Here is a 12,320-nt window from a genome sequence, read left to right as displayed (position 1 = left end):
TAGAGAATATGAAGAGCAAAAATACTTTTACATAAAACAGAAATAGGAAACAGAACTACAGATTCAGTCATCAGAGGATGATTGATTGGCCCTCTATATGTCTGCTGAAACATACTTTAACAAGCTCAAGGCAGTGGAGAGAATTTGACTGAAAAACATGGTGAGGGATTTTATTACTCCAAACAACAGCAGTAAATAAAAAAATAAAAAAAATGCTGAAAACGCTGTGGTGATTGGAGTGCTGATCATTTGCATATATTTTGGAAAAGTACTTTTTGGGAAAATATATCAATGATGGGAGAAATACTGGGCCGTAAAATAGCTGTTGATTCATGAGTCGTGTGTTTGGGCCTGGTGCACGAGGGAGTTATTACAACAGAAGATCTCTATTTGTTTATAATGATGCTGATGGCCTGTGAAAAAGTTAACACACTAAAACATGGAATTGTATCGGTGGATATACAGCATATGAGAAAATGTATTTGATGGAAAAATGACTCACTGTCTGAAGTTGGAAGAGGATAAATTTGGGAAAATTTGAGGTCAAAATTGGCCTCATGTCCATTATATAACTTCTGTTTATTTCTAAAAATGTTTTGTTTTTTTTGTTTTATTGAAGAACTCCACAGAATGTGTTCTGTCGATTTTTCTCTCTCAAATTAGTGCAAAAACCACAATAAAGAGTAACACAAAAACAATTGTGGAGTGAATGCTCGAGAACAACTACGTCTTTTCGAGCAGGAGTAAAGCTGATCTATTTTTGCAGTGGTTTATGGGTGTTTGGTGCTGCTAACCTGCAGGGACAGTTGGAGTGTTTTCCATTCTTTGCTCCAGAGGTCCGACAGGATGCCAGTGGCGGTGACAGAAAACACCAGTGTTACCATGATGCCAGTCTAACATCAACGTAAATAGGACAGAACAACACGTCATCACGTCTCTTTTTCTGTAGGTCATCTTGATATATATATATGTGAATTTGGAGCTGCCCTTTTGCTGATTTCCTACCTTGTGGCTCCAGTGAAGATAGAGCCTCTGACCTTCAGACAGCAGACACACCGCCAACACCTGAGCAGTGTTGAAATAAACTGTTATAGCACAGACTCAACAGAAAGTCCATTTGTTATGCCTCCATCGCATGAAGGTTTTAAACATTACAAAGTTGTAATATCGAACCTTACTGCCAACAGATGAATGGTGAGCGTTAAGAACTAGTGCTTAACAGTGAAGCAGCAGTTAAGTAGGTAAGGAAGGAAGGAAGGAAGGAAGGAAGGAAGGAAGGAAGGAAGGAAGGAAGGAAGGAAGGAAGGAAGGAAGGAAGGAAGGAAGGAAGGAAGGAAGGAAGGAAGGAAGGAAGGAAGGAAGGAAGGAAGGAAGGAAGGAAGGAAGAGTTGGTATAATTAATGAGCAGATTATGGTCATATGTCTGTCATAAAAAAACATAAACTGTTTTGAGCATTTAACTGTACTAACAGATACTGACTGCTCAAATCTCAAGTCTTTGTCAGGTTACTATTCCCATAACAGACAAACAAAAAGGATTTTTCCACCTTTTTAACCTTCAACTTCCCTAAACTGGTGACCATTAAAACTGAGCTGTTTCTATCAAACGGGCAAAACTTCTCTTCAGTGAACTTTCTGAATCAAATGTCAAGCCGTGATCAACTCTGTACTTATACAATAGGTCTTACATAATATTTGGCACCAAGCAGAGCATCGAATGTACACCCATAGTTGGAACACAATTTACATATTACAGAGTGTTTGAATCCACTTTTAAAGCAAATAAACAGGGCATGTAATCAGTGTTCGTACCAGTAACAGGGCAATGTATGTGAAGAGCGCCGCAGCAACAACCAGCAGGACCAGGGACCAGGGGAACCAGAAGCCAAGGTTCCCGAAATTAAACCTGAAGGTGTACAAAAAGGAACAAGAAGAAAAATAAGTCACAGTTTTCCAGGACATCCATTCAGCTTCATACATCTACAGTATGATCATATTAGGCCAGAGAAGCTCAAGAGAAAGATATGGAGGCTTTCAGTGAGCACAGACACAGAAAAACAACAAGGATGTAGCAAAGGTTTGAAAAAAAAGTTATTAATGATACAAAAGTTTAATATTTCTCACACTTATTTCAGAAATTTAAAACCAAAATTTCTTTGTCCTTGAAATGGTTGAAAACTGTTGCAATTTTAAAACACATTGATGGAAAATTGAGTGGAAGAAAAGACAATCCAGCAACAGGAGTAACTGGTCCCTCTGACTCAAAACTAAACTTTTTGTTATCATTTAAGACATAAACCTGAATTTACAGAACTGCTACAGGCTCAATTAGAATATTTTATTGATCAAATGTAATAATGACCCATTTAGGAAAATAGAGAGGAATTTATACTAACAAATGCTAAAAGACTGATCTAAAACATGTTCATATTAAAATTTCTATTTTTGTCTTTGTAATTAATTAATAATCTGATTATCCCTTCCTTTATGCTGTCCATCATATTAGGTATCTACCAAATATTGCCCTAAATTTGGTCTCACTTTGAGCAGCAAAATCTTCTTGTATTTCTATAAACTAATTTAAGATTCTAAGCAAAACTTTAAATCTTCAAAAGATTAAAGGTATGAAGGAGAAAAACTGTAGTTAACGAATACATTTCTAAACGACTAGAACAGAAAGAGCCTTTATTTTCATAATCAGCCAGAAGTGTCCTTGTATAAAAGCAAGACATTTTTTTGTTAACGAAATGATTGAAAGTTGGAGGTGATTTTATTGTCATTATTATGAAGCCACAACAAAAACCAACTGATTGTTACGAAACATTTTACATCCTACAACAATGCATCAAATTCAGTGTCTCATAGTCAAATTCAACCTTTAACAGTTAAAGTTATTTTCAAGTTTCATTACATGAGATGAAAAACTGTTACCAGGACTGGAGTCTCAGGAATACAAATCAAGTATCAAGGTTTCGGGGGAAAAAGACAAAATTGCATAAAAAACAAAACAAAAAATGTTTTTGTGTAAATTTGTTTGGTTTTTATGCTGTGTGAGACTTACCAGTCAAAGTCATTGTAGTCATTCTGAGCTTCGCTCCAGAAATAAAGGAAAACAAAGCTCAGGAAGAAGGTGAGGATCAGGAGCCCAAAGCTGCCACACTCCACCTGAAACCAACAGGGAATTTATTCATGTATTCTATGCTTTTATATAAAAAAAAGTAGATTAAATCATGTACTGTTTACACACCGAAAGATGCCTTTAGGATTAAAGTGAAACTTAAATGTTTCTCTGTCAGATTCAGGGTAAATACAACGGATTGCACAGCTGACAAAATATGTGCTAATAATCTGGTGATAGAAAACGCTGTGACCAACTCAAAGTCAGCAGGCAGGACTGAGAAAACTGACTGCAGAATCGATAGTCGGTGCACAATCAGCAAACCAACACCTATTGGTGTGTATAGCTGAGTGGGTGGATGTTTACCTTGCTGCAGCAGCACTCTCCTGGCTGCGCCCGCGCTCTTTGGTATCTCCTCCACTGGCAGCCATACAGTCCAGCCAGGCAGGAGACAAAGGGCTGGTGTTCATACCTGGAACAATTCAAACCAGCCAAACATCAACTTGGAAGATGATGGAAAATAAAAAACAATACTGAAAGTGGATTAAAATAACAGGACTAAAACAAAAGAAAACTATTAGAAAAACCAGCATGTGGTATAAATGAGTTCAAATAACATGACTAGACTTTTTTTTCTTCCAAAGAAATCTATGCTTGAAATTAGTGCTGAATAATATATGATATATAACAAATTTATCTTAATCACATTTGAAACATGTAACAAACATTAGCTAACTAATGAAGTATTCAACTTTCCAACTTATAGGCTAAACAGCTTTAGTAAAGATGTAGTTAGATTATTTTATAAATAAACTATAAGAGTTTTTTTATTGCCTTAACAGCAGACATCAACCACTTTTTCAATTAAACCTTTTTGAGATACTAAGAAATATATAACTTTTGTATTTATGTTTGTTATGATCCAAAGCAGAAAGACATCATCCTACTCCAGATGTCCAACTGACATTATAATGTTTACCATTATTATTGAAGGTTTTTCTAGTAAGACGCAGCACTACTTGAAACATTACAGTATTTCTATAAGAGAAAAATAGATGTCAATTAGTTTAATATATGACTCTTTATTTCCTTGTTGGTCCTGCAGAAATGTACTCCGAGGTAAGATACTTTTCAGACAGAGGGGTCTTAAAAGAGCAGAACTTTTAACGTTCATTAGAATATATACCACTAAGGGCTGCATGGTGATGCGTTATGTAGCACTGCAGAGAAAATGCTCTTGGGTTCAAAATCTGGCCTAGAGACTGTCTGTATGGAGGTTGCATTAAGTTTAAAAATATGAATGTTAGGTCAGTAGTCTAAATACCCCTTATTTATGAGTGTTTTAGTGCAGTTTCCTTTCCTGTGTTGCCCTGTGATGGACCAGAGATGTGTCCAATGTTTACCCTGCTTTTAAATGCTGTTTTAAATATTGGTCTTTAATATTATTTCATAAATAATTAGAAGTAAACCTATTATAAGATATAGTATTTAAATATGAATGACTGATTAACAAAATAAAAACAAAGACAAAAAATAAACAACATGGCTTCTCCACGTATTACCTACTTATACCCACAGTTTAAGTAAATATTTAAAATGATTCCTGTGTCTAATCCTGCAAAAACAAGCAAAAGAACAGCTAGACAGTCACACAGAGAAACTGCAATCTCCTGTTATTGGATCCAATGGTTTGCTTCAGGGCAAGAAAATCTTATCTATAAATATGGAAGAGGGAAACTAAAGATTAAACATTAAGCACTAAATTGTTTAAATGAATGTGACCAAAAATGGATTCAACATCTAATATGAAAGCATTCAGTGCTGGTGGTTTGATGTGGAATTATTCACTATTTATGAGTAACAAACACCCCAGAGTGTTTCATTATAACAAGATATTACACTTTATTGGACAATGATGCATGTTTCAAAAAGGTAGGTAAATATAATGAAGTTATGTTTGTGCAGAGAGGCGCAGTGTGACTCATTCTCCTGGTGAGACCATGTGTGGGCTGCAGGGGACTCACTGTTCTCCATCAAAATATCTTTTCTAGATTTAACTGATTTGTTATTCCATGTCAGGATGTGTGAAACATTTTACAGATTTACAGTGATAAAAGTGCATTTAAAAAAAATAACCTCTAAGCAGGTGGGAAATATTTTAAATTAATTACGACCACATTTAAGTTGCTTAAAATGTTTATTTTAAACAACATAAACTTAAACATCGTGGTGAACTGGTTTGAAAACATCAATCTGTGTGTAATTTATATATTTAATATGCTCCACTATATGAACCGAGTTTATCAATAAAATGTGCTTTTCAAGAAGAACCGCATTTATTGAACACGTCTGTAGTCACCTTGATGATAAGATGTTAAATTCTGTTCCTATTAACATTAGAAGAACAAATGACTTATCTGATTTTAGCGATAACCTCAATGATAACAGGGTTTAGAGCAAACAAACCAACTAAGAGCCGCTGGTTGCAGATCTGTTATAGCATTTTTGATTATTTATCTTTTCACTGAGCTCCAAATCTTCGAGGGTGGAAGCACTCCTTGCCATCACCTTAATCTTCCCTTCACAGTCTGGCTAATCCTCTCTGTAAACTCTGAAACTAAATCTGACATATTAACCATTAACCAGTCATATATAGAAAGCCTAAATCTGTTACATAAAATCAAAAATATCCAGAAGCCTTTATGCAGTCCAGATATGGGGTAACAACTACAAACCCTGTTTTTCTATTGCAAAATGGGCGGTACAGATCATTCACAAAGATGGCTTTTTAGAACAAACCAAAGATCTTTTCATTCACTCCAAATTCTTTCAATTTCATTAGCTTGCAAAATATTATACTGTAATTATGCTATTTAAAGTATTTAATAATCAATAGACAGATCAGTGCGGCGGTGGCAGTGATCGGTCGCTGTATAAGACTGTCGTGGCGAAGAGGGAGATTTACCCAACGATCTACGTTCTTACCCTCACCTATGGGCATGAGATCTGTGTAGGACAAGCTACACAAGCTTGTGAATATAAGCGGCCAAAATGAGTTTCCTTGGCAGGGTGGCTGGGCGCACCCTTCAAATTCAGGTAAAGAGCTCAATAACACAGGAGGAGCTCGGAGGTTGCTCCTCCACTTTAAAAGGATCCAGATGAGGTGACTCGAGTATCTATTTCAGAGGCCTACTGGTCGCCTCCCTTGGGGGGTTTTCAAGGCATGTCCTCTTGGGAGGAGGCCTCAGAAGGGCACACTGGAGGGACTATGTCTCTGAGAAGGCCTGGTGTCGCCTCGGAGTCCCCCCAGAGCAGCTGGAGGAAGTGTTTGTAGATTGGGAGGTCAGCGCATCTCTGCTTAGACTGCTGCCTCCGGCCCCGGATAAAGCGGAAGAAAATGGATGGATGGATGGTAAGTATTAAATAATCTGCCACAAAAAAAGGAGTAATAATTCTTTACTCTTAAGAGAACGTTAATAATATGAGAGGTTAGGAACATTTTATAATAGCTAATGTTCAAACCAACCCTAAAAGTTTTTGTCTGACAGTATGTGAGGTCAAAATGTTGAATACTTTGAATTCATAAATTGAAGTTCCTTTATAAAGACAAGGTTTTGTCATAAATCAGTAAGAGTTTAGTTTATATGCATTGTTCTGTTTTCTGTATCAATCTTGTGCAGCATAGCTGATGACTGTCCTTACCATCCTTGTTCAAACCTTTACAAAAAAGTTTTTTTTATAGCAGCATAAACTGTTACTCACCCTATTGTCAGTCATTTATATTTGAACATGAATAAAGTTGTCCTTGTCAAGTTTTTGTTCTTTTTTATTATTATTAAACTGATAATGACTATATCTGATTATATCTTGCTCAAATCACATCATAAAAAGATGCAGATACTTTCGTCTTGTAGATAAGACGATGTAAAGAACCACACCAAACAACCGAGGAAATAAATATTAGGAAGTAAATATTAGCAAGATGCTGACAATAAGATATGACCAGCTAAATTTTCTGATGTCAACAAATGGACGTTATGGCCGATTTTCTCATCATGGATTATTTTTATTACTAATATGTTGAATTACTTTTAATCTGTGGACCCTTATGGACAAATGGAGTATAAAACAATTGAAGATTGGATTTATAAAACGGCTTCTGGATGCCTTCAAAGGTATGTAGTTGTGGCTGCTTTGTTTGTTTACATTTTGACATGCTGCTATATCTGTTTTAATTGTGCTTTGGTGCTCGTTGTGTCCATAAATTAAATGGGTGGTTAAATTGTACAGAATCTAAGCTTTCCAATGTTGTCTAACGTGTCTATATTGGTAAAACTTTTACCAGTGGTATTTTATGCATTTACCCCACTTAACATAAATCAAAATAAGGCGGAAACACGGTTAGGCTGGAGCTCATGCCAGCTATCGCAGTAACAGTCTGAACAAAGCGCACCAAATGGCGAATTACTGTAGTTTTGCCCCCACAGGATGTTATGTTTTCAATAGAATACGTCTGACCATTTTCTTGTTTATTTCACAGGATATGTAATTGGAGGCATCTCTAAAATTAATTAATTAAGTGTTGCTGCAGCATTTGAATCAACCTGATTACTGACTCTTTCCAGGAAGAGTAACTTTGTCAGACATCGTCTCTCTGTAGGCTGCCCAGTATCTTTCCATTCTAACCACTTTCCTCCAGCCCCAGCAAACCTTAGGTCATCCATCCTTCTAATGTACATCAATGAGGATTATCATTCTTATCTGTATGTTGAAAATCCCACTAATGTGTCACAAAAGTCACCTCAACTTAAAGACATCAGCATTAATAAGTGGGAACAGAGTCAGTTTGAAATGAGGTGTATAAACAGAGTGTTGGTCATATGCTGTTCTGTACCTTTGCAGCAGCTGCCGCCGCACCACCTTTAGTTTCCCCAGCTTCAGTCTGGTTGCGGGCATAGACTCACCCACAGCCCGGCATCACAGACAGAGAGGGGATTAGGGCTCAATGGGAGACAAAGGCAGGACTCTTCAACAGGCTGTCTTCACCTACAGAGGGGGAAGTTAACATTAGGTTGACGTAGACAATCACACACAAAACATATACATTCGATCCTCTTGAAATAAACATATCTCAAGAACAGTGGTGGCAGTGTTTTGATTTAGACCTGTAGCAACAGGACTTGAGCACTCTAGACTCATGAGTGAGTTAAGATCTCGAATGGGCTGGTGACTTAAGCAGCTTGATGAGCCCCAACATTCGACTCAATAAGGAACTAAAAAAATAAATAGCTACCATCAGTAAACCCAACATACCTAAAGTCACTATTTTCCCACAAACTGGGTGATCAATGACCCCTCACACCCCCACCATGGACTGTTCTCGCTGCTGCCCTCTGGGAAGAGGTTTTGCAGCATTGGATGCAGGTCCAACAGATTCTCCAACATCCCCACCGCTATAAGATAGCTGAACTCTTGAAAAAACTTTTAAATCATGTCACAGACTCTGCACCAAACCAAAAATACTGCATATTTGCACCATATACAGTATATCAATGCTCCGAACTTTCATATCAATGCATTTTTTCCACCATGTTTTTTTCTCCCACAGTGTTTACAATTGATCACTGCTGCACTAAATGGAATGGAAATATTCATTTACTGTCTGAAAAGTTGTACTAAATAAAATTTTGTTTTTATACACTCTGTGTAAACAAAATTACAATAAAAATGGTCTAAGTCTAAGCTTCTAATATTTTCCTGCTGCTGCCAGCATCCTCACTAAAACTAAGAAAGTGGAGCACATCACCCCAATTCTATAGTCCTGCATTTCAGACAATTAACTGTAAAATGACAATTTTCATGTAATATGTGCAGAGATTATAGCAGAATAGCACTGATGATGCAAATAATATTCTTTGATCAATCAGTTTTCTTGTCATCAGGTCTTAAACTTAAAAGTAAACTGGCTGCGGTTTTTCTTGATTTCTCCTTTTATCCTTTTTTTAAGAACCTTTGCGAGTTATTCAGAGACATACCGTCTGCTCAAATCCAGCTGAATAATGTCAAATTGATTTGGGGATTTATCATACTGATGACCTAAAATGTTCAGCTCAGCAACCCAGGAGCACGGACATGAAATATTCTTGAACAGTAAAGTCGGTTGTCTGATTTAAGTCAAATTAAGCTTCAATTTTACTTTTTATCAACTCAACTTCAGGCAGAAAGGCACAAACAGCGACTGAAAACCACTGCAAAAAAGGCTTTGCAGAGTAATAAGGAGAACTTCAAGTCTTTAGGCTGTCATTGCCTGCAGAATGTTTTCAACCATGTAATTGATATAACCAATTCAATTTTTAATTCTGACTAGAGGATATTTAAGAGAAACTTAAATGTTTTCTATACAAAACAGTGAATTACTAAATTTAACTAAAGTTATAAATATTTATTCCATGTGACAAAACAAACCTGCCTTCTTTCTTCCTTCTTTCCAAAATACTCCAATATTTATTTTTTTTACTATCTCAAAAATCATGTAATATCTCATAAAATCAACCCTATTCAACCATCTGAGGACTATAACTGTGCTGGCCATTGTTTCCTCTTTATAAAGCTGGCAACCAGGAGGTCCAAGTTGCTTCCAACAGCCAAGTTTTCAAATCGCTGCCATGGCAACGGTGACATCAGCTCTGCTATTATCTCTGGTGTGCGAAGGATGAAGGACGGTGGGGGTAAATAAGAGAGAAGCAGATGGATTGACAATAGGCCAGGCTGAATATATGACAGAGAGACAAAGAAACTAGAATGAGCCATCAAAGAACCTTGGATGGTTGGAGGAGGACATTTCTGTGAAGGTTGAGAAGAAAACACCCAAAAACTCTGCTCCATATGCTTGGCAGACAGTAAAAATATACTCAGCTTATCATCATTAGTCTTAAGTATTCAAATAAGCCTATCAAAATACTAAAAGAAAGATACTGAGAAAGAAGGAGGAGGAAAAAGATAAATAAGGATTAGCCTTAATAATGTGTGTGACATTTTAGGAGCAATAAAATGAATAAAAAAAGGTGACACAAAACTTGTGAAACCAATATATTAATTCCCCTTGTGAAAACAGCTTGTTTTGGTCAATAATGCCCCAGATCTATGTAACCAATGACAAGAAAACGTTTATCTCTATAAATCTGCACCATGTGGTGTAGGACCTTTCCAAACCTCTGAACATTTACCCTTCTGCTCATTTCTTGTCTGATTACCCCAAACAAATGGCACTAGTGTCACAGAGGTCTTTAAATAGATTAACAATTCCATTAGCACAAATCAAGTCAACCAAATCTCCCAATCCAATGTATAGCAAAATTCAATGATTAAACCAAGGGTGTAACTTTGTAATGAAAGTTGGAGGTGACACTATAAGGCAAAGGTCACGGATTAGCAGACCGCGGTCCGGACCCACCTGCTGGCTAATCCGGACCCAACCTAATTTAAAACAATTATAAATTACTGCATGTTGTCTGAGGACAGTGTCTAAAAGTTACTTGCGTTGCTTCTCCTGTTACCCCGAAATCCCATATCCTCCGCTCCACCCCGCAGCGCTCCAGACCTCCTGCAAAGCCTACAGCCTCCGCTGTTCCTCCTGTCTTGGAGGAACATTTGTGCTAATGGAATTTAACAATTCCATTAGCACAAATCAAGTCAACCAAATCTCCCAATCCAATGTATAGCAAAATTCAATGATTAAACCAAGGGTGTAACTTTGTAATGAAAGTTGGAGGTGACACTATAAGGCAAAGGTCACGGATTAGCGGACCGCGGTCCGGACCCACCTGCTGGCTAATCCGGACCCAACCTAATTTAAAACAATTATAAATTACTGCATGTTGTCTGAGGACAGTGTCTAAAAGTTACTTGCGTTGCTTCTCCTGTTACCCCGAAATCCCACATCCTCCGCTCCACCCCGCAGCGCTCCAGACCTCCTGCAAAGCCTACAGCCTCCGCTGTTCCTCCTGTCTTGCTCGCTCAGACTTAACGCTTAATTTAATATGACATTTTAAAAAAATCCCCATCAGCATCCAGCATATGTGCGGTTTCTGATGGAGACGAGAACTCTGCTTCCTGGTCTGTTGAAGGACCAATAGTTTGCTTCCAATCTTTGAAAAAAAAAAAACAGTGTTAGTTTTTTTAAATATATAAATATTTTGCTTTAATTTGTAGTTACTGATCTGTTGTTACTATGTTTTAATTTGACAAACCGAATCTTCTCGCTGTTCTTTTTTCTGTTTGGCGCAATTGCAATACCAGATCATTTAACATGATCAAAAATAAATATGGATCCAGGCTCAAAATGAGCACCTTGATATGTGCTTGAGAATGCAGAACACACATACACACACATATATATACACACACATATATACACACACACACACACACACACATATATATATATATATATACACACATATATACACACACACACACACACATATATACACACCCACACACACATATATATATATGTGTGTGTGGGTGTGTATATATGTGTGTGTGGGTGTGTATATATGTGTGTGTCTTTACCCTGCTTTTTATGTATTTTTAGGTTATTATTATATTTTTATTTATTTTTATTTTTTATTTCTAAAGCCCACCATCTATAAATAATACCTTCTTTCTTCCTTCTTTCCAAAATACTATTTTGTCACCATAATTAAAGCCATAATTATTTAGTCAAATATTGTTTCTCTAAGTGTTGTGTGTTTGCTGCCTATGTTCACATTAGTGAAGCATGTTTGGATGTTCAAGTTGGTATTAATGTGGTTTGGATAATCCTTTTTATAAACCATGGGCCTGGACCTAAAATGGGTCAGGTACACAACAGGTGGGGATGTGAAAGGAGCAGTGACATACTTTAAAATCACTCTGTTCCTTACACTTAGGATGAGACGCCTGTGTGGGCACGCAAGAAAAGATACCTCACAGGACAAAAATATGGAAAACAAGGAGAGGACAGGAGAGAGGACCACTAAAAGACAGAGGCTGGGGAGGATATTAAGATTAAATAATTTATGTTGCTGCAGAGCTTCAGGAGTCTTTTCCAACCTTTGATGGAAGCTGGTTTCTGTCTTCCTGTCAGTTTTTACTACTCTATTTTATTACCTTTTTTTTTACATCTCTTCCTTTCTCTACATGATTTGATTAATAAACC

The 12,320-nt window shown here is 36.9% G+C and overlaps 1 protein-coding gene across 2 annotated transcripts in view; it reads right to left on the bottom strand.

The window, feature by feature from the left end:
* Nucleotides 1-12,320, bottom strand: part of gdpd4a (glycerophosphodiester phosphodiesterase domain containing 4a) — a 46,018-nt gene that overhangs the window by 12,312 nt on the left and 21,386 nt on the right. For both annotated transcript variants that reach the window (XM_038288479.1, XM_038288478.1), the window contains exons 2-7: nucleotides 8,013-8,164; nucleotides 3,485-3,590; nucleotides 3,062-3,165; nucleotides 1,813-1,906; nucleotides 1,006-1,065; nucleotides 795-893 (exon numbers count right to left, since the gene is read on the bottom strand). In XM_038288479.1, the coding sequence (XP_038144407.1) occupies nucleotides 795-893; nucleotides 1,006-1,065; nucleotides 1,813-1,906; nucleotides 3,062-3,165; nucleotides 3,485-3,590; nucleotides 8,013-8,074 (525 nt within the window). In that variant the 5' untranslated portion in view covers nucleotides 8,075-8,164. The remainder of the gene's footprint in view (nucleotides 1-794; nucleotides 894-1,005; nucleotides 1,066-1,812; nucleotides 1,907-3,061; nucleotides 3,166-3,484; nucleotides 3,591-8,012; nucleotides 8,165-12,320) is intronic.

Source organism: Cyprinodon tularosa, unplaced genomic scaffold (assembly GCF_016077235.1).
Source record: "Cyprinodon tularosa strain WSP-4 unplaced genomic scaffold, ASM1607723v1 ctg257, whole genome shotgun sequence".
Classification (NCBI taxonomy): Eukaryota; Metazoa; Chordata; class Actinopteri; order Cyprinodontiformes; family Cyprinodontidae; genus Cyprinodon; species Cyprinodon tularosa.
This window is presented reverse-complemented; position numbering and strand designations above follow the sequence as displayed.